The 22,430-nt window shown below is 41.6% G+C and overlaps 2 protein-coding genes across 6 annotated transcripts in view; one reads left to right on the plus strand and one right to left on the minus strand.

Moving 5' to 3' along the window:
• Nucleotides 1–888: 888 nt before the first annotated feature.
• adck2 (aarF domain containing kinase 2) lies at nt 889–8,789 on the plus strand. The gene is made up of 8 exons (XM_085166048.1): nt 889–2,473; nt 2,629–2,775; nt 2,914–3,042; nt 3,123–3,218; nt 3,325–3,603; nt 3,892–4,023; nt 5,849–5,902; nt 6,018–8,789. Exons 1-8 carry the CDS (start codon nt 1,610–1,612, stop codon nt 6,156–6,158), a joined length of 1,842 nt encoding a protein of 613 aa, XP_085022174.1. The 5' UTR covers nt 889–1,609; the 3' UTR covers nt 6,159–8,789.
• Nucleotides 7,543–22,430, minus strand: part of srpk2 (SRSF protein kinase 2) — a 70,656-nt gene continuing 55,768 nt past the window's right edge. For 2 of the 5 annotated variants that reach the window (XM_085166041.1, XM_085166042.1), the window contains 8 exons: nt 20,751–21,069; nt 18,648–19,571; nt 16,669–16,769; nt 15,737–15,844; nt 15,566–15,635; nt 14,156–14,248; nt 13,775–13,867; nt 7,543–9,991 (listed from right to left, as the gene is read on the minus strand). In XM_085166041.1, the coding sequence (XP_085022167.1) occupies nt 9,807–9,991; nt 13,775–13,867; nt 14,156–14,248; nt 15,566–15,635; nt 15,737–15,844; nt 16,669–16,769; nt 18,648–19,571; nt 20,751–21,069 (1,893 nt within the window). In that variant the 3' untranslated portion in view covers nt 7,543–9,806. The remainder of the gene's footprint in view (nt 9,992–13,774; nt 13,868–14,155; nt 14,249–15,565; nt 15,636–15,736; nt 15,845–16,668; nt 16,770–18,647; nt 19,572–20,750; nt 21,070–22,430) is intronic. The other 3 variants (XM_085166044.1, XM_085166045.1, XM_085166043.1) reach the window with 2 other exon arrangements.

The raw sequence follows: 22,430 nt of genomic DNA on the forward strand, positions 1-22,430 counted from the left end.
GACATCAAATAAAGATTTTCTGTCCAACATGCCGTCCACCACCGCTGTAGCTGTCACGGTTGCTTGGCAACAGAAACTGTTGTAGGCTAGACCGTCAATTCACTTCAGGTCTTCTCAGCCTTCAAAGGATCTGACTCTGTGACTCACAGTCACCCTGGTAACTCCCAATAGCTGAGCTACAAGTACTGATAAATGTTTCTCTGCGCACTGTAAAATCTAATATTGTGTTTAATTAAAAATATTAAGAAGACTGAACTTTTTTTAAAAAATCAATTTGTTATTAGAACTCAGTTTAAGTAAGCTAGCAGTTCAAGAAGCTGATCAACTCAGTTTATTTGAGTAGTGTTAAATTATAAAAACTAAGTAAGCTTTGTAAAAACATGGATCCTGACCATCCTGAAAAGTTGCCGGAGGTACTTGATCCAGTCCACAGGATCGGTCAACAACGTAAGTCCTCTTCTGAGCTGAGTCAATAGTAACACAAAGGTTCCTGATAGAAGGTTTGGCAAATGTAACATGTGGACCCAAGTTTTCCATAACAGTAGGTACAATTTTTTTAGGAGCACAAACAAGGACTTCAGTCTTCTCCTCATTTAGCTGAAGAAAGTTTTCAGCCATGCAACCTCTAATGGAGTCTATGCAAAATCTGTAGCTTGGAAACATCTTGGGGCTTAAAGGAGATATATAACTGAATATTATCTGCATAGCAGTGGTAAGAAATATCCTTAAAAGTGCTCAATAAGTGTTGAAGAGGAAGTAAACACAACATTTCCAGCTCAACATTTTTAACTTAACATTCAGCAGTTATTTCATTTTAGCTCAGAAACAACTATCAGCATTCACACTGCAGTTTCTTCAGAAAATTCATTTTCTAGTATTATTAATCGTCTGCTTTTGCAAATAATAATAATAGCAAGAAGCGCCTACAACAGACTGCGCACGCGCAATACGGAGGTTAATTTGAGCCATTGCTTCTGCAAGTTAAATTGAGAAAAATTATAATTTCTTAAATACAGAAGCGTGACACGAGACAGACCCACAATGTGTGGGATAAGAAGTGCAGACACGAGAAACTAAACGTGTTTTAATTGTGTTTTGAAACGCTGAAAGGTTTGTTCGTGATTGTCACTGCACCTTTAAGATAAAACCACGTGACCTTGTTGCTACAGCGTCATATCCGGACGTAGACTGTCAGTGCAATGTTTCCATAGATGTTGTGTTATCAATGGAAACGAGGAAATCCACATTTAATTAGCTTGCACAGCAACGCCAGCTGAAGCATTAAATGTCTGGTTTGTCCACATAAGTAAAAAGAGTCATCGAGTTTCTTCTCGTCTGTCAAGAAACTGCAGTAACTACCGAGTACCGTAAGTTCAAATATTGCTACCAAATTGTAGAAAAATAGCTAAGTATGCTCGTAGCCTATTGTAGCGCCAATCTAGTTTGCATCTTTACTTTAAAGTGTAATCCTCTGGGTAAAACCTGCAGTGTTTACCAAGAGATCAAAGATCATATTTTACAGATGACTCCTAAAAGGTGTTTCGCAACACAAAACTAGCACATGTGGATCCGTTCAGCTGCTGGACTGAGCTAGCAGCTGTGTGACATTATGATCACGATAGCCTTTGGAGCAAGAGGAGCCCTCCTCAGCTTGAGGTGCACTTTGCAGAGAGCAGGCTCCTTTGCAAGACTTGGACTGATTCAGAACACCAGATCCGGTTTTGTTAGAAGGGGGCAGATTTTAACCCGCATACCCAAGATTACACTGCTATGTTGGGGTGCAGTCAACGGTTCTTTAAGTGCAGTCAGATGCCAGGAAGCTCTTGTTCAACCCCAGGCTTCGGAAAAAAAGTCTTTGGCTAAAATCCAAGTGCACAGATTTCTATTTTTTCTTCGCCTCAGCTTCCGGGCGTTGGTTCTGCTCTTCAAATTTGTCCCCCTTCTTCTCCTTTACCCCTTGGTTCTGGTGTTTACCCGCTGGATGCCTCATTGGCTCGATGCTTTGCTGTGGGTGACTGAGACCTCTGGTCCTACTTTCATCAAGCTGGGGCAGTGGGCTAGTACTAGACGAGACATCTTCTCTCAAGATTTCTGCAACCGTTTCTCCAGGCTCCACGTCAAGGTACGCCCTCACTCCTGGGCTCATACCAAGCAGTGCCTCCGGAGGGCTTTTGGGGAGGGCTGGAGAAGGGTTTTGGTGTTTCGGAGTAAAGAACCGGTGGGATCAGGATGCATTGCACAGGTATACCGAGGCTGGGCCAGGGTGGACCAAGTGGAGGACCCAGCTTTCCAATCAATAGTAGAGGAGATGGAAAAAGACGATTTGTTGGAAGCCTGGGAGATCCCTGGTTTAGGGGGCATGGCAAGATCTCTGAGGCAGCTCTGGAGGGGGAGTGGGGAGGAAGAGAGCAGTGAGGACAAAAGTCTTCTAGATGGTCAGCAGGAGGAGCGCCTGATACCTGTGGCAATCAAGGTCAGTCTTGCAAGATTGTTTCCCCTCCTACAGATTCACATCACAGTCACTGAGTGTAAATAAAGGAGAACATGCTGTATGATTTTTTTTTTTTCTTTTTTCTTTTTCTTGCACGTTATGTTGGGTGTGTATAAATTGTATCCGATTCATTGTAGGTGGTCCATCCAGGAGTGAGGGGACAAGTGGAGATAGACCTGTTGCTCATGAAAGCAGGTAGTTGGCTTCTGCACTGCCTGCCTGGACTCAAATGGCTCAGTATGTGTGAGATAGTGGAGGAGTTTGAGAAGCTTATGACCAAACAGGTGATGTAAAAATATTCAGACTCCTACATTTAATCTGGCACAAGCTTTTTTTGACTTTGCACATGGCTTTTAAATAGAGCTTTAGCATTCTGTGTACTAAGACAGGTCACAGTTAGGTGCGATTTCCATGTGTTTTAGATTGATCTCCGTTTTGAAGCCAGAAACATAGAGCGTTTCCAGACGAATTTCCGTGATTTTGATTATGTGAAGTTCCCTACTCCTTTGCGACCATTTGTCACCAGAAGCATCTTAGTGGAAACCTTTGAAGTGAGTATAATGATCTGCAAGTAATTGAGGTCATTAAATGATGACAGCATAGTTCAGTTAATATTCAGCCTCGTTTTCAGGAGAGTGAACCCATTTCAAACTACTTGAGCTCCGAGGTACCCAAGGAAGTGAAGCAGAGGATAGCCAAGATGGGAGTAGACACGCTGCTGAAAATGGTAAGATCCACAACCCAAGGCAATTGGTGTAAACAATAAATGTTTTATATACTTAAGGATGTGTGCAGAATGCTATCATGTGACAATGTAAACTTCTTTATTCCAGGTTTTTTTGGATAACTTCGTCCATGGGGATCTTCATCCAGGCAACATACTTGTCCAGTGTCAGGGTCCTCTCGCTGGATCGGGAGACGGTACTTGTATTTCAGGGGAGCACCATGGGAAAACCACGCTCACTGATTTGTTGGACACGGTGGTGGTCAGTGTCAGGCCACCGCCGTGTCCTATCCAGCTGGTGTTGTTGGATGCTGGCATTGTAGCCCAGCTCAGTGACCGCGACCTTGCCAACTTTAAGGCTGTCTTCACAGCTGTGGTACTGCGTCAGGTAAGAACCGATGCAGGAAAATTTTATAGCTTCTTTAAGATGTACTTTATGCCATTTTATGTAAAGTGCCTACAGCACTTGGACTAAGTGTTGTGGGGGTGTCTGAATGAAACTGTGAAGAACATCAATGTATAAGCTGCCTAAATGTGAATGAGAACAGTCTTTAACTAATCTGCGATGACGATAAGTGTTTGAACAGTGACACAGCTTTGGTCATTTGTACACCACCACCCATGAAACAGTCACAGAATTTCTTGTGTGGCTTTTTTTTTTTTTTTTTTGTTCCAGGGTGAGCATGTGGCAGAGTTGATTCTGAATCATGCCCGAGCTAGTGAGTGCAAGGATGCCGCGCTGTTTAAAAAGGAGATGGCTGAGCTGGTGGATCATGCCCTCAGCAGCAACACCCTCTCACTGGGAAAGGTATGAACCAACATTTGCATTGTGTTATGACCAGGATGATGATGGTGGTTAATGTAATACAGTAGAAGACATTATAATATTATAGAATACTTTTATTTTTAAATTTAGCACTCCTTTTGTGATTCCAGCAACTTGATACATGTCTATTTTGTATCTGTATTGTTTGCTTTTAGAATTTTTAATCGCTTTCCTCTTCACTACAACTTTCTGATAAATGAAAATGTGTAGATAAAATAAATTGGCCTCAACATAAATTCATGCAAAACTATTCTTATCTAAAAAGCTTCTAGTGAAGTAATAAACTGTACGAGAGGCCTGATCATAAAAATCCAAAACAAAAGCTGTTGTGAATTTGGCCAATCCAAACTCAGATCAGTTATTGGTTTTCATTTTTGTGTGTGGAGTCAATGTCTTTGTCGTATTTGTATGTGGAAGTTACGTAAGCTATGAGAAAAGTTTCTTGATGCATTCTCAATCATCCAGGAAAGTAAATCTCCAAAAGTTGATTCTGTTCATCTAGACGTAGCGTTTTGTGGGAGAAACGTTTCGTCACTCATCCAAGTGACTTCTTCAGTTTCAGCTGACTGCAGGTTTCCCCAATCTTATAAACAGTACATTTGCATAATGACTGAAAGTAGCCCACTGAAGGAACAATGGGCTGGGAGGTCAGTTCCTTAATCCTCGTTGGGATCCTAATTCCTGTGGCATGTTAGCCTTCTTAGACTGTGAGATTTCCGTCAGTAATGGGGGACATCTAAAAGCTGACGTGTACCGTAAACCTACACATACAGATCAGTATTTAAGGTTTGACTCTCATCATCCACTGCACAAACTGGGTGTCATTAGGACGCTTCAACACAGAGCGAACACCATCCCCACAGACACAGCAGCCAGGGAGGCAGAAGAACAGCACATCAAGAAGGCCCCGAGTAAATGTGGTTATCCCAAGCTGGAAAGGCAACTAAAGAAAGCTCCAGTCGATCCAGGAGAGAAGGACAACCGCTGCCCAAGTGAAAACCTTTTAAATCCCAAAACACGCTGCGCCAAAAATTGGTCCACCCCAAGGATCGGGTCACCTGACACAGAGTAACATAGTGTACGCTGTTAAATGCCAGGAGGATTGCCAGGATTTATACGAGGATATTATCGGGGAAACCAAACAACCTCTGGCGAAGCGGATGGCACAACACAGAAGAGCTACCTCGTCAGGCCAGGTCTCTGCAGTCTATTTACACCTACAGGCCAGTGGACACTCTTTCAAGGATGAGGATGTACACATCCTGGACAGGGAGGAACGCTGGTTTGAGCGGAGAGTCAGGAGGCCATTTACATAAAAAGGGAAAGACCATCTCTGAATCGAGGAGGGGGCCTAAGGGTACATCTTTCGCCATCTTACAATGCTGTGATTGCAGCCATTCCCCAACTCTGTGAATGGTACTAATGGTCTTTGGTCAGTGGGTTTTGGTCAGTGGTTGTTGATCAATGGTCATGAGAATTTGCATAATTAAGATTAAGGAACTGACCTCCCAGCCCATTGTTCCTTCAGTGGGCTGGTTTCAGTCATTATGCAAATGTACTGTTTATAAGATTGGGGAAACCTGCAGTCAGCTGAGACTGAAGAAGTCACTTGGATGAGTGACGAAACGTTTCTACCACAAAACGCTACGTCTAGATGAACAGAATCAACTTTTGGAGATATAAGGAAAGTTAACACAAAACACGCAGTACACTATGGACAGGCTTCAGTACATAATCAGTGATTTTAATAGTGGTTACATAGTTCTTTGCTGTTTTTTTTTTTGTTTTTTTTTTTCTTTGCTTGCAGGTCCAAGTAGCTGACTTACTTTCCAGAGTCTTTGGCCTACTCATCAAACACAAGGTATAACATCACCAGGTTTTTATACTTTTTTTAAAAAAATAAATAAAATATTGATCTTAACAGAATCTCTTATTTATCTGTCAAATATGTATTTCGCTTGTCACCGTGTTTCCAGGTCAAGCTGGAGAGCAACTTTTCCTCAATAGTTTTCGCTATCATGGTGCTGGAAGGCCTGGGCAGGTCTCTCGATCCCAACTTAGACATTCTGGATTTAGCCAAACCCCTGCTGTTGAAGAACTGTGCCTCGCTGCTGTGACGCACACACAAAGGAGGCAGCTGTATAATAAATGTACACACAAGCGTAGTATGCCTTTAGTGGATCTACAGTTCATGTGTACATCCTAATAATACCATGACGTTTGTCTTTAGGCTTACAATGCAAGATATTCCTGTGTGGTATACACGTCTCCTCCACATTTCCATAGTGGTGATACCAAAATATACCTCATTACATGGTCAAATTTGTGGGTATTCCCACTTTTATCACTCTTATTAGGAAATGTGTTATCTGTTTGGCTAAAATATCCACTACACCCCTTGAAGTTTATTGCAGGCTGTTGGCTGAGTCGGAGGGAGGAAGGAAGTGGCACCGGAGAGCATTTGTTGGGATTTACGATCTAAAACAAAATACTGCTAAAATCACATGTTGATATTTTAAAGCACATTCTAATGTTTAATGACTAATATTGATCTCAGGACATCTATTATCACTCCATCCTTTATTGAATCCTAAAAATGTAATTAAGTGGACCATGTTTGCTTCAGTGTGAATCACAATGTACTGTATCACATTCTTATACACTAGGTTGACAATGTGTTGACTAATTGTAACACACAAAACTGACCTGGGTATTGTAGCATACACTATATTGCAGAAAGTATTGACTCATCTGCCTTCACGCGCATATTGAATTTTCATATTGTTTAATATGTGGGCCCACCCTTTGTCGCTATAACAGCTTAAAGTCTTCTTGGAAGGCTTTCCATAAGGTTTAGCAGTGTGTTTGTGGGAATTTTTGACCATTTCCAGAAGCACATTTGTGAGGTCAGACACTGATGCTGGAAAAGAAGACCTGGCTCACAGTCTCCACTCTAATTCATCCCAAAGGTGTTCTGTTGGGTTGAGGTCAGGACTCTGTGCAGGCCAGTCACGTTCTTGCACAGCCATGTTGGAACAAGAACAAGAAGCTCTCTATGCACTGTTCTTGAGCTAATCTGAAGGCCACATGAAGATTGTGTAGGTCTGTAGCGACTGACTGTGCAGCAAGTTGGTGACCTCTGCACACTATGTACCTCAGCATCCCATGATCTTATTACACATATAATACCACTAACAGCTTGCTGTGAAATATTTAGGAGTGGGGAAATTACTTTATAGACCTGTGACAGTGGAAGTGCTTGGAACACCTGACTAATGATTTGGAGGGGTGAGTGAATCCTTTTGGCAATATAGTGTATTTTTGAAATTATTAGATTGAATGTGAGTTATTCATGTCAATAAAAAGAGAACCTGTGGTGACTTTGTTTTCTATTCATTCGATGCCTTTAGTTTGTGATCATAAGTTCACCGGACATGTTTGGGTCGACTGCTGCCAAGTGCAACTTCAAAGCAGAAAATTCACTGCATCAAGGGCACAGGATCCATTAATTTACAATTTTATTAAATCTGTCAATGAAAAACAGACAAGACGTGATTCTGTCAATGTCATCAGGAAGAACAGTCAGCATGGCTGAGAGTGAGTTCAGGAGGTTTTGGTGAAAAAGAAACCAAATAAAATAATAAAAAGAACCTCATCACAAAATCCTTTATTGCAAAACTGTTGAATTTTTTTTTCCCATCACCATCAAGGGCCTGGACAAAGCAGCACTATTCAAGTAGGGAGGGAGGGGAGAGGTGCAAAGTGTAAAAAAACAAAACAAAACCTCTTAATAATAATCATCATCATCATTAATAATTGCAATGAAAGAAGAAATAAAAACATCTCTAACAGACAAACACAATCACCTCAGTATAAGACGAGATTCTGTTCACGGTCACGACAACCAGAGAAAAGTTTTATTTTTTTTCCATTTTTTTTAAATGAATTAAATAGTTTTTAAAAATATCTCACCATTTACTTATACTCATCTTTTGTTTTCATTTATTGCGAAAAAATAGGCAACTGGACTAATTGTGATGATGCGAGTTTGTGGTTGTCTGTGTGTTTGACAGAGCATTACAGATTAAGTAGAGAGATACAGTGGAACGTCTTGGAGTGTTGGCACTGAGAGCAGCAGCAGTGTGGCAATGCAGTACTCTCGTCCAGCCACCAGGTGGCGCAGTTCAGTCTGAACATTCCTGCAGGGTTGAGCTGTGGCAGCCCACCCAAAAAAAAACAAAAAACAAAAAAAACACTATATCAGAGGAAGTCAAGTTCTGCCAACAACCACCTCTGTATTTTCTTTCTTCTTCTGTTTTTTTGGAATGATGCTTGCGTGTTGAAATGTCGTCCACGGTCGCTTATCTGTGTTGCCAAATCTCAGTTCTATATACAAAGGTTTCAAATCCCTGAAGGACATCTACAAAGACAAGTGCAACCTCCGTGTGACCATCCCATTTCTGGAGAAGCTCAGGGAAGAAAGGGTTTCTTTATAAGGGCAAAAAAGGGGGGGGGGGGGATAGTACCAATAAGTTCTGGTAAACGTGCCACAGTAGGAATTAACACAAGTGTTCTCGGGAATAAAAGTCAAGGAATGATGGATCAAGATTTAGGAATGTCAAAAGCTGGTGGAGAAGGAGACTGTAAAGTAGCCACCTTCATTTTGGGGGCGGAGGGATGGGGGCACCAAATATCCTAACCTAATGTAAATCTTTCTAACAGAATGTCCAAGAGGTGTGATGAAACAGGGAAACAAAGCATCCATCATTTGTTTGTCATAATCCTTCATGCTGCTCCTTCAGTCTTCTCCATGCATTGTTAAAAAGAGTCTCTAAAGACCAAGCAGTCCTCCTCTTTGTTAAACTGATTGTATTTTTGCACAGCCCACACTGTTTCTGTCCTCATTTTCAGTGTGCTGCCCCCTGGAGGACTGGCTGCCCTCCAGCTTTCTGCAGCAGCCCCCGGGCAGGATCATGACGCTCATTTAGGAAGGGGAGAGAGGCAATGTGGGGAAACAAACAGGTCAGATGGGTGTTTTGGGATTCTTGGAAGAAATTAGGATGTAAACTCGGAGTCTGATATGGGAACTTCTTCCATGGTTAGGAAAGGAAGTTAGATTGGGGAAAAAAGACGAGGGTCTGTGTAGGCAGATCTTAAGCGCAGGCACGTACGCTCATTTTCACACATGCTCAATAAGACACACACGCACACACACACACTCATCTGAGTTTGAGGCCCTGGCTGTGTAAAGGTCATGGCAGATGGAGCTGTGGGCCATCAGCAATGCATCAAGGCTACTTGTTGACTTTTCTTTCAAAATACTGAGAAGATCAGCAGGTGTCCATCGCCCGAGACAGATTTTTAAAAAATTATAATTAGGAAGAGACAGACAGATGTAGGAGACTGACCGGCATCCTGACAGCAGAAAAAGAGAAGAAAGCACATTTCTTTCAGGCAGAGCCCAACTTCTCCCTTTTCCAAAGTGGGCAGCATTCGTCCTCCAACAGTCTGATTGTTTTTGTCATTTTATCTCCACAAGTTTGTCTTTACATTCCTTTTGGGAAAAGAAATGTGGGAGTTAAGCATTTTCAGGTAAGCATGAAATGGATATGTGGGATAATGCATTAAGGAGGTCCTTCTCATCTGTTGCCAGCTTCTTTCCACATCGGGGTTCCAAAGGCTGCCACCAGGGTGGGGGTGGTGTTTGGGCTAACTGTTGGGTGGGCAGGGGGGAAGAGGAGGAGGGCGTTGGTCAGTGTTTGTGGCTAGGAGTTGAGCCACGGGTGATTGAGGCATTCGCCGGCCGAGGCCCTCTTCTCAGGCACCATCTCCAGCATGGGCAGAAGGAAGTGAGTGAACTGACCGGCGTCTTCGTGCGACCAGCCGTACTTCTCCACCAGCACGTCAAACAGGGACCACGGCTTCAGCTTGGTGATGTGCCGCAATTCACCTGCAGAAGGCCACACACAGTCACTGGCATGGTAGGATGAACTGCAACGTTTGAAAAATGTTGGTCCCAACAAATAAAAAAAAAAGGATTTCTTGAGTAAAGGAAAAAGACTGGTGGTATATAATGTTGACTTGTTTTCCACAAATACCAGAAAAAACATGAAAATAAGCAAGATCTGGAATCCGTAGCCAAATTCTGCTTATTTTCACCATCATTTTGTTTCAGTACTCAGTAGAGCACAAACGGTGTGTTAATCTGCTAAAACTAACACATGTGACTGTGGCAGAGTTGTTTTTGGCTTTTTTCTGGGATTTGCTGATCACGAGGAAAAATACAAAACACCACCAGCCGTATCCTTTAACTCTAGAAGCACCCAGACATGCAGATAGTACAGCTTTAGCTTTGGCCTCTGAGATTTCTGCCTTTTCTCCAGAACAGTGGAGTTAGAAAAAAACAATGGTGCCCACATCAGTGAAATCCTGATAATTCAGCAGCAACATCTCGTTACAAAAACAGTTTAATTTCTGTTCAGAATTATTTAAAGAAAATGCAGCAGAAAAAGTCGACAGCATTCCAACGTCTTGCTCATAAGGAATAATCAGAGATTACTGTTGTTGTGAAATTGCTCCATACAAATAAAACTGTTATACACCATGTGTGATTAAAGTTGACACATTGGTAGGAAACATGGCAGTCGGAAATAACTTTATTAAGTTAAAGTGAAAAGCATGCTTTGTGGTTTTTATTTTAAACCTAATGCTATCTGTGTAGTTATTTATGAGTGCTCACTAAGAAACTATTGCAATGCAATTTAAAAATAACGTTTTTTGTGGATTACTTGTTTACACTCTACCCCTGCTGCTTGTTTATGTGTAAGGCTAACAGGGAAGTTCCAGGAGTGCCCTCTGGTAGACAAATTATGCAATACTAGCACTCATAACATGTCTGAAGGGTGTTTCTTTCATCTCTTCTCTACTTTTTAAATGTTCATGGATTGAACATTATAAATGTTGTTACCAAGATATGATCAAATAGCCAGTATTAGCCAATATATTGGTCCCTGTCAATATATTGTGATCTCCAAATATCCACTTGCTGTAGGGATTACTGAATAGCTGTGTACCCGACTAGAAGTGACTAGTTATACATAATTTTCTTTATGCCTTGAAAAGCATTCAATTTGATATTTAAAATGGTGCAGGAACCTGCTCACATAAAACACACAATTTTTCAATTATAAAAAAGAAGCTTCTCGTGCATTGTCATGATTCAAGCATCATTAACAGGAAACTGACAACACTTTAATCACTGCCATGTCATTAGACAACCAGTCCTTATTTAGTGTTAGTGTTATTGTACAAACAGGCTATCACCTCAGAACAAGACTTGATCAGTTTTCAGAATTTTACCAGAGCCCTGAACTTTTCCATACATCACCCAGAGGCTGATGCTGTCAGATCAGACATTACAGGTCTTTAACCTGTTAGCTCCCTAGTACAAAGAGTGTGTGTGCAGTCTGACTGAAGCCATATGAGAAAATGCGGGTAAATCTACGGTGCAATCATAGTGAGCGAGAAGGTGTCGCGGTGAAGTGACTACAGTCAAGCCAAATTTCTGGCTACATGTGAGAAAAGCAGCTGTGAACAATGTTCCCACTAACATTAGTTCATGTGTAAAAAGGCTTTAACATCATTACTGTGCATGCTGCAGGTATCAATACAGCAAACTGTAATCTAACAGTTGAAGATGTTGCTGCTGAATCTTTTTAAAATGCAAACCATCCCCATGTATAATAATCATCTATATTTTTTTCTTCTCTGGGTATTTTGGTGTACCGGTCATATAATCAGATGCCACATTAGGCTGTGATTATGCAGGCTTCAGCCAAACAGTAGCTGATTTCACTAATTACTTTGCCTCTCTGTGTGTTTTAAGGTTTGCTAATCAGTGAGGTGCTGTACCAATGGAGTGAAAACCTGCAGAGTCTTGGCAGAAAAATACACAATAACAGAGGGTACAAGAGGGACAGAAATAGCTAAAAACCTGGTGAGGTAACAGAAACAGAAGAGAAAAGAAAAGGACGGTGTCTGTTATTCAGGAGAGGAGGAAAACACAAGTCTGACAGGGAAGCAAGCAAGTGTGAGCGAATGATTAATGATCGGAGCGATCGAGACCGAAGGTCCGGTTCAAACCACGGCTGCCATGGTAACCTCTTTTTCCTCTGCAAGATGGGAGAATGGAAGCTGTTAAGAATTCTCCAGCTTTGTGCAAACATTCATTAGGAAATGTGGTTTTTGTTTGCAGGATAAACCCTTACAGCTGTTATTCTTTCCTATGCAGAGTATAGTTTTTCCAGGTGTTTTTGTCTCCAATCAATATATCAGTGCACATGAAGTAAACAAGCTGGCAAGGCCGTCTGACTGCAACATGCAATCGAAAGCGTCTTGGCAGACGCGAGAGAGACGGTGCGAGGAAGTCAGACCCGATTAACAGAGCACCCGGAGATAAAAGAGAGAACATTGAGACATCAAGTGCAGGCTCAGACCTCAGATAGAGACGGGATCAAAGTAGAAATATTCAGGTCTCATGACACATTAAGAAGAATATATGAGCAGAAAGGAAAACGAGATGGAGCGAAACTAAAAAGAGAATGAGTGAGAGAGTGCAAGGGTTATCAGCTGTATCAATCACAGGTCCATGAACTTACCATGCTCACAGGTGAGTAGGGTCAGAGAGGTGCATGACATACTAGAGAGAAGCCTTATGCACTGTCATTGCTACTAGTTTAACTGGCTTTACCTGGTCATAAACCTGTAAACTATTAATCCTAACTTTGATATAAAGGAGGCACTGATTAAACACATTTAACTGTTTCTTTTGGAATTTACAAAGGATATAAAATTTATTTGTTGGTAGGGATATATAATAAAAATATGTCACTGTGTTGTCTGTGCCATGAGGAAAAAAATTGAAAGAAAGGCAGATGTGAAATATCAAAGTGTGACATAGATTTTAAATCAGAGGTAATTATATCAAGCTTACATTCATCAGTCTGGTTGATAATAACTTATAATTTACAGCTATTTAGTTAATGTAAATATTCAACACCCGATCTCCTTGACAGTGATCACCTTCTGTATGAATTCTACTGACCAGCAGAGATCAGAAGTGATTCTTAACAGATATTTTTCCAATTAAATACACATGTGGAGTTTTCTAGAAGTGCTTTTAAAATCCTTTTTATTTTGTTATTAAGTTATGGAAACTTAATAGAATCCGGCAGTGTTTAAAATATATTTATTGCACACATTTGTTTATTTTATCTGCTTTGAAAATCACTTCATTTTGATGTTTTATTGTCAATTCATTTTACTTTTGCTTGTTTCGAGGGTTCGGGTTTGCTCATTTCAGTTTTAAATGAATAGTTTTATTTATTTGGAGTATTTGCTGAGTCTGCATTTATGAAGTTCAGAACAGGCAGCACAACATTTAATGCCATACAGATGTGTCAGTCTTACTAAACAGACAAATCAATGCCTCCTGATGTTTGCTGGGTTGACAAATTTGACCACACTGACAGAGACTAAAGGTAAGGTCATTTCCTGTTGAACTGTTTTAGTTTAGTTATTTAAAAAAAAGATAATCATTTTAGTTTTCTTTTAGTTGTTACTTTTTTCACATCTGTTGGTTTAGCTAACTATAACAGCCCAGCTCCTGACACACTACCGCTGTCCCTTTGGCTCACACTACCCTTAACCAGTCATCAACCACGGAGTCGTTTACCTTTCTTGGTGAAAAACTCTCGGCTGTACTTCCCAGCAGCGACCACTTTGCGTGGGACCTTCCCAAGGAGCTCCATGATCAGAGCGATGTGGTCTGCCCACCACCACATACGTCACAGAGGGAACAAGCACGGTTCAGCATTACGGCATGCACACACATCAACACGCACATACACTGGCTGAATGGTACCGACACACACTGATGCCTTAGGGTACACCGCAGACGCGCTTAGAGACCGATTGGTAATGCAGAGAGAAGCTTGTTCTCGATGTTTTAATCATACTTTCAAATCTGATTTTAAAACGGTCTGCCAGTGCATAATTTCTGTCCCTCTCAGACGTCCGTGTGTCCCAGTCCCACCAACTCTCTGGCCAGCGCTACCTCTTCTGTTGAAGAACTCCCGGGAATATTTTCCGGAGAGCGCAAAGTGCCTCGGAATACAGCCCAGCAGCTCTATGATGTGGGCTATGTGGTCTATGGAGGAGAGAGGCAGGTCGGAGGAGGGAGAAGGGAGAGAGAAAAAGAAAAAGAAGAGGAAGGGGGCAGGAAATGTTGACAAAGAAATAGAAATAGAAAAAGAGTAAAGCCAAAGACGGTAGAATTAATCGAAAGAAGGGTGAAACACAGTGTAAGAACATTGTAAATACAAAAAAAGGGACAATTACAGGTACAAAACATTGAAAAAAAAGGAAGTGTGAGGTATAAAAAGACAGGGGGGGGGGGGCATAAGGAAGGGATAAAGAGAGGGAGGGAAAAAAAAGAGTCAGACAGTAAAGGAAACAGCGTGTGTTAGTGAGCTGTGCCTCCACAGGTGAGGAAATGAAATGAATAAAGTGATATGTATTTAGATTCAGATCTGAACGAACTGGATTTTCACTCTGGCCTCAGTAGCGGGAGATCAAAGGTGACCCTCTGTAAATAAGCATGCCAGAATAAAACTGACACTGGCTTATTGCCTGTGCAGAACAGGAAGCAGGGAGCTAACTGTGTGTCACATGCTCTGAGGGGAAAAAGAAACCCCCCAAAACACAGCACAATGAGCTGAGACAGATCAAAGACCAGATGAGGGGAAGTGATAAAGAGAAATGTGGGGATGAAGCTGCACAGTTTGGTAATGTGACATGTTTTCGTGAGACATAACATTTAGAAGAATTAGTATGATTAATGACTGGAGTCCACATGCAAAGGATGGAGAAAGACCAGAAAACAGATACACGTAATCTCACAGGACACTTGGCTAATGTTGGGCTAAGGTTTGAAGTGTGGGCTTGGTGTGGATGTGTGGAGGCACAGCAGCAGATTCAAGGGACAGAATTTAAAGTGGATAGAAGGATGTGGGGAGAGGGGTTGACTAAACTTTAAACTAAACTGATTTTGGCTATTTTTTAAGCGCTAACAATACAAACTACCTTTTTTAAATTACAGCTTTTCTCCATTATCCGATGAGACACAGAAGCCCCAACATTATTGCATAGTGATAAACAAAAGTATATTTTTGAAATTCTTTTTCAATTATTTATTCTATTCGTCCTTTTATGATTTCAGTTTTATTTTAAAATCAGTTTTAAATTTCTATATAAAGTTGATCAAATAGTGGAGAAAAACTGTGAAGCTAATTATTTACGCAGTAATATCTAACAGTTTAAACACTTTGCATCGAACATCTCCAACACTAAATATCCAGTTTAAAGTTATAAGATTAAAAATATTCAGCATTAATTCTCCAGTGGAAGCTGCTGCTCCTATATTTGGAAATAAAACAGTTTGTGCCATAAAGATTTAAATACTCACCCTCATCGCGGGAGTAGTCTTCTCCAGAGTGAGGCTCAAACAGGTAATCTCCAGTGGCCAGCTCAAATGCCTACGGGAGGACAAACTGAGTACGCCTCTCAACGACTGATTGCAAACTAGTACAGCTGCATATATGTATGTAATAATGTTATTCATGTGTGTTCTCCTCACCATGCAGGCGGTGCTCCAGATGTCAGCAGGAGTGCTGTAACCCGCTCCTATTAGGACTTCGATGGAGCGGTACTGCCTCGTCTGGATGTCCTCTGTAAAGTGCTTATGCTGTCCGCGAAATAAGAGGAGAGGAAGGATATTTGTTACTAAAAAATTTAATAAAGATTTATCAATAAGTCCCCGTCTTACATCTTGATATGTTTTCGTCTGATCAGGGTCCACTTGTGTTTCATCTTTGGAAGCCAAACCCTGTTAAATTCTCGCGTGCAGTCCTGCCTTGCCGAGTGCAGCTGGCTCAGTGTGTGTTACAGGCTCGATCTAGACATGTGTGGGGTGCTTTTATTTACACTTTCATCTGTTGTTTTGTGAGACTGTGTGTAATTGTTGTGCGCGGGATTTGGGATCAGATTAGCACATCTGAACGATGGGTTCTAGCGGCGTTAGCTGCTGGAACGCGCCTCCTGCCAGTACATTCGTTTCAACAGCCGGTCTCTAATAATGGCTGCTGGACAAAAAAGAAAAAAGCCTGCTGAAAGCAGAGCTGTAATTGGACCACTGAAGGAAACTCAGAGTTTGATGTTATGCTGCTTCTTGTTTTCCTCTCTAAACCTCATTAAAATATCTGGACCTGTGCAACCTGTGGTGACTTGCCCGCCTACACAGGTTTCAAATATGAATTCTTACAGTGAATAACAATCATTTATACAGGGTACACAGAACGCACCTCCAGAAACTCTCAGGCCTCTCTGAGTATGAATGTGAGCTATTATGTCTTTAAAAACTACAGCATAATGCACCTGTGGTCACCTCTGGTTACAGCCTCTGTACAACTCATTATTCTTTTTGTTTTCAACAGAACATAAAAGGCTTCACCTTTCACTATTTAAAAATAGTCAAAATGAAATAATATCAAACTCCAGCTGCTTTCTTACCACCCAGCATGCATTTCCAAGATCAGCGATTTTGACTCGAATAGAGTCTGCGTTGCGCGGATCTAGAGGGTTGATCAGAAGATCTGCAGCTCTGGCTCTGACTGTCAGGGGACATAACGGGACAGCGCAGGATTAACACATACAGTAAGAGACAGGGTTTATGCATTGTAATGTTTGAATAGGCGTGCATTTAAAACAAGGATCATTTCAGGTTTTTCTCTAGAAATCGTGCCAGTCATCAAGTTACATGAGCATCCACTGACAGTATCACAAAGCCATGTAAAGAAGTAATGTGATGAGAAATTTGGCACCTTAATTCATTTACTGATACTAAAAAGAAGGCTGTAGGTGGATGTTAGGTCAAAAAATAAAACCCTAAATGTATTTGGACACTAAAATGTAATAATGAGAAACGATATTATACTATAAAGTAATAACATAATACAAGGTAAAATCGAAACACAGCAGTGGTTATTCATGTTAGGGCGATCTATAAAAGTACATAAGATGCCGGTCTCAATTTTTAATTAAAATTTATAATTAATGTTGAGAGGAAGTCCAGCAAAACAAAATCGTGTCAATACTATATGAAGGCAATCAGATTAATGCAGATGAAAATAACTGACACGTAGTATTGGCTCAGTTTTTTAAGAAAAAAAATATTTCAGGATATTATTTTTACACACTACTAGGCTTCAAAGTTAAATATTAAAATATACTTTTAGAATGAATATTTTAAATGGATCAATAAATGATTCAACTTCCACTTTTTATTATTAATATTATTTTTAGTTTGAATGTTATATTATGTTTATTTTACATATAAAAATCATGCTGTGATATTTCAAATATGCTAAAATAAAATAAAAAGTTTATGAAAAAACAAGATGGGACAACAGTAACACTTCAAGGAGGAGAAATTGTAAATGGTATATTGTATTAAAAAAGAAATAAAAATGTATTCTTTCAGCTCAGACAAACAATGTTATTTTACCAGTCAGGACTTTTTTATTACCCAAAGCAAGAACACTAACTCAAATAAACAGTTTTGCACCAGGCTATGGGGGAAATGAATTTACTGCTAAAGCAAAAAGCATGAATAACCAGTAAAATCAGATTTAAAAAACCCATTAAATGGCTTTTTTATGGGTTTCAAACTGAGGCAGAAATGAATAAAATGAATTAGTGCTACTGTCGATGTGCTTTAGTAATTGTCTTATGTTGAAGTGCTGTGTTAATACGTACACCGATGTGGTGAGTTGTCACAGTGCTTACACAACAACGGGTAAAACTTTAAAAGTAACTCATAGGCAGTTGTTTGATTTGATGGTTGTGTTGTAAGGAGATTGCTTGGCTGGTGTCTCTCTGTGCTGGAGCTATTGGGGAGTCTGATGAACTAAACCAATCCAGCTTAGTTGAGAGCAACTTTGTTGTTGTTCCCAGATGACATGGCCAGAGCTTGTGGAGTACCCCTGACCATCAGTGGTTTAAATAGAGATAAACCATTAATCAGCAACAAAGTCCAACTCATCTGGTCATAATTATCTCAAGAGCCACTTTAATAATGTTTAGTGAGTGTCTTTGTCAGGTCGCAAACCTATCTAAGCATTTGGAGCAGTCTAAGAGTAAAGCTTTGTGGCAATTTCCAAGCGTCATTGGTCTCTTTTTTGTGGGTGATGCAAGCTAATGTCTCAGTGCTTCACATGACAGAGGTGTGCATGAGTCAATGGGTGAGAGAGATTGGAGTGGACAGTGCACTAGTGGGCGGTCGTCACAGTGTTTTAGCCCATCACTCCATCACAAAACAGTTACTGACATTTTTAATTTGATCACATCTGGGATATTAATTTTCATGTTATACCTGCACCGGATGGTTGCTACACCCACTATCATTAAAATCTGCACTATTTTTCAGCCATCGTCGTTTACATGCTCAGTATTAAAGTCTGAGTTTTGAAATTGCTGTAATCCTGTCTTACCTTTCGGTGTGTCTCCCGTGCTCGAGGAGGACACGGTGCGACTGCGGTCTGCAGTGGGGCTGTTGGGTGAAGGTCCTGCTTCAATGTCTGCCGTACCGACACAAATGGTGTTTCCCGGCTCGGGATCCAGAGGCAAGTCGGGAAAAATGGGAATTGTACCTAGATGCCGCTCACTGGAGCCATTGGTGAGTCCTGGCTCTCCAAGCTCGCCGTTATACATCTCATAACCAGAGCTCAGAGAGTTGTCCCTGTCTGTGTAGCTGAGCTCAGACTCCACCAGGGGGCAGAGAAGAGGCTCTGGGGTGGGGGAAGGAGGCGGAGGCGTGCCTGGGTTTGGTTTCAGTCCCTCAGAGCCTAACAAAACATGGCCGTTGGTTTTGACCGAATTGGTTTTATTGATGTGGGGTTTGATGGGGGAGGTGTTATCTGTGAGGAGGTCAGTAGTCGTGTCATCATCCTCATCTTCCTCCTCCTCTTCCTCCTCCTCCTCTTCTTCGTCCTCCTCCTCCCCCTCTTGCTTCTTTGAAACCTCTTCTTCCACCACCACCACCACCTCCTGCTCTGTTTTGCTCTCACTCTTTGGCTCCTCTGTCTCTTTATCCTCCTCCTCCTCTTCTTCTTCTTCTTCGTCTTCTTCTTCTTCCTCCTCTTCCTCCTCCTCCTCTTCTTCTTCTGCTACCTTCTCTTCTGTTTCCTCCTCCTCATTCTCATTCTCTGTCCCTTTTAATCCCTCTTCCTCCTCTGCCTCTTCTGGCTCAACCTCTGCTTGTGTTGGATCTCCGCTGCCTTCCTCTGAGGCGGGGGGAATAGGGGCATCTTTTTCAGCGACAGGCGTAAGCTCCTCTTCTTCTTCCTCCGCCTCCTCATCAGGGTCATCATCTGTGATGTGGGTTGCCTCGCTCTGCTCCTGGGGAGGTGCTGCACCTAACATGGAGAAAAAAGGAAAACATTATAGACAGTTGGTGGGCGGGAGGAAGATGTACAGTAAGTGGAATCAGACAAGATGTAGGCAGAGAGAAAAGGAGCATGAAAAGAGAAGAAAGATCGGAGTGAAGGTAGCAAAGCGAGAATACAAGAATGAAAGAGGCGGAAGGTGCAGAGACAGAGGGTGGAGGAGGGAGACGGAGAAAGACGGTTTTCTTTCTTTCTTTTTTTTCCCCTCTCGTGAATCAGCCGAGGCTTCCATACACAGCAGGACTAGCGTGGGTTGAGTGATTGGAGCCAATCCACATCCTATTCATTCACAGACAGACTAAAACCAAAACCATACAAATACTCACACGTGACGCAGATCTGTCAAAGCCAAGATCTGCTCTGGGATAACTCACCTTCTAGCTATTCACAACCTGAATACAGTTTTTTTTAAATTAATTGCTCACTTTTCCTTCAGTGTATTTGATTGGAAACAATAAATGCAACCAGAACGTTGCATTACATCCCCGGGCTGCAGGAAACATTTCCTTTAGCTTAAATGGAGTCCAAATAAGAGATAACTAACAGATTAGGAACAGTTATATATGTTCGACTTTCTGCAGCTTGTCTTCAGGCTTCCGATTAACAGTGTTTTATTTTTTGCAACATTCAAACCCGCCTGATAATCAGACTCATTTGCCAATTTGTCTCACTTAAATTGAGACAAAGTGGCAAATTAAGTTCATCTGAAATCTGAAATGCTGGCGATGATTCAGAGCGCCGAAAAACAGGCTGTGAGGAGGCAATGCAGCAGATTCGCTGCAAGTAGCAAACTAATTTACACAGCCTATAAATAGCCTACAGGATCACAGGAAACCACCAAACAAACATTAAGCAGACGTGACAGGGAATGTAAATGAGCCGAAGATGTCGGCAACTGGTATTTGAGTTTTTTTCTGGTGGACCGTAGTCGTGGTAACCTTTTTGAAGGAGGAGCGGGATATAAGAATACATATAAAATGATAATAACAGGTGTATTTATGTAGTTCTTCTATTCCAAACAATTACAGTTATAAATGATCAAAACACCTGAGTCATATCTGACACGCTGAAGCACTACTGATTGATTCACAAATGTCTGAATGTAGTAAAATTGCTTATCTTCACAGTCACCCTGCAGTCAGGACTCACATGTATGATTAGTCAGCCTGATGGGCCTCTCTCCTCCCTCCTCCTCCTCCTCGTCCTCTCCGTCCTCCTCATCGTCGTCGTCATCGTCGCTGTCTCCCAGGGACGTGCTGTGGCCCGGAGGCGGTTGCGGCGGCTGCAGCGGTGAAGGCAGGTTGCAGTCGAGCGTCGCCTTCTCCCCTCCTTCTTTGGCCTTCTCTTCCCTCTTCTCTGCCTCCCTCTCCAGGGCTTCAATCTCCAGCATTCGCCTTTCCAGAAGCTCGGCTTGCCGCTTCTGTTTCTTTTTCAGCTTCTTCTTCTTGTTCTTGGAGATCTTTCCAACCTGAGGGATGAAAAAAGAAAAAAAAAACACAAAAGAGGGAGAGAAAGTCAGTGAAAAGGGAAAACAAAGAAATAAGAAAAGGTTTTGATACTTTTGAGTGTTGTGTTTTAATTTATATGTTATAGATGTTCACTAAACCAAGCATCAGAGCTGCAGTTTTGTGCTTTCCATTTCAAATTTTAATATCCTCTGAGCTTCAACTCTTTAAAGTTCCACTCAGCTTAGACAATAGTTTTACATCTTTCAGTTTTGCTGTTTAGTTATATATACTTACATTTCTGTTTTTATTTGTTCCAATGTTAGTTTAGCCTTAAATTATAATATCTAAATTATTTATCAGGGGCAGGACTGTGTGACTGGTGAGTGTGTCACACATACACTATGTAGCCAAAAGCATTCACTCACCTTTCCAAATTATTGAATTCAGGTGTTTCAATCACTTCCATGGCCACAGGTGTATATAATCAAACAGCTAGGCATGCAGACTGCTTCTACAAACATTTGTGAAAGACTGGGTCGCTCTCAGGACCTCGGGGAATTTCAGTGTGATGTCATGATAGGACACCACCTGTGCAACAAGTCCAGTCGTGAAATGTCCTCACTTCTAAATATTTCACAGTTGGCTGTTAGTGTTATTATAGCAAGGTGGAAATAGAGTCAATTGCTGTAGACCTCCAAACTTCATGTGGCCTTCAGATTAGCTCGAGAACAGAGCACAGAGAGCTTCGTGTATAGGGGTTTCCATGCAATTCAAAGTGCCGAATGCAGTGGTGTAAAGCACGCTGCCACTGGACTCTAGAACAGTGGAGACAGGTTCTCTCCAGTGACGAATCACATTTCTCCATCTAGCGATCAGCAATCTGGGTTTGGTGATTGCCAGGGGAACGGTACTTGTCTGACTGCATTGTTTGTAGGAGGGGGGATTATGGTGTGGGGTTGTTTTTCAGGAGTTGGGCTCGGCCCCTGAATTCCACTGAAAGGAACTCTTAATGCTTCAGCATACCAAGACATTTTAAACAATTTCATGCTCCCAGCTTTGTGGGAACAGTTTAGGGATAGCCCCTTCCTGTTACCACATGGCCGCATGAATGGTGTGGAAGAACTTGACTGGCCAACACAAAATGTTGACCACAACCCAACAGAACACCTTTGGAATGAATTAGAGCAGAAAAGATGATCCAGGCCTTCTCGTCCAACATCGGTGTCTGACCTGACCTGATGTGCTTCTGGAAGAATGGTCAAAAATTCCCATAAACACACTCCAAGACTTTGTGGAAAGCCTGCCCAGAAGAGTTGAAGCGGTTATACCTGCAAAGGTTGGCCCGACATTATATTAAAGCCTATAGATGAAGAATGGGATG

The sequence above is a fragment of the Neolamprologus multifasciatus genome, chromosome 7, assembly GCF_963576455.1.
Source record: "Neolamprologus multifasciatus chromosome 7, fNeoMul1.2, whole genome shotgun sequence".
NCBI lineage: Eukaryota > Metazoa > Chordata > Actinopteri > Cichliformes > Cichlidae > Neolamprologus > Neolamprologus multifasciatus.

Coding starts and splice junctions, on each gene's coding strand:
- adck2 (XM_085166048.1), top strand. CDS start 1,610: ATGATCACGATAGCCTTTGGAGCAAGAGGAGCCCTCCTCAGCTTGAGG. Junction 2,474..2,628: donor TGATACCTGTGGCAATCAAG/GTCAGTCTTGCA, acceptor GATTCATTGTAG/GTGGTCCATCCAGGAGTGAG. Junction 5,903..6,017: donor GCCTACTCATCAAACACAAG/GTATAACATCAC, acceptor CCGTGTTTCCAG/GTCAAGCTGGAGAGCAACTT.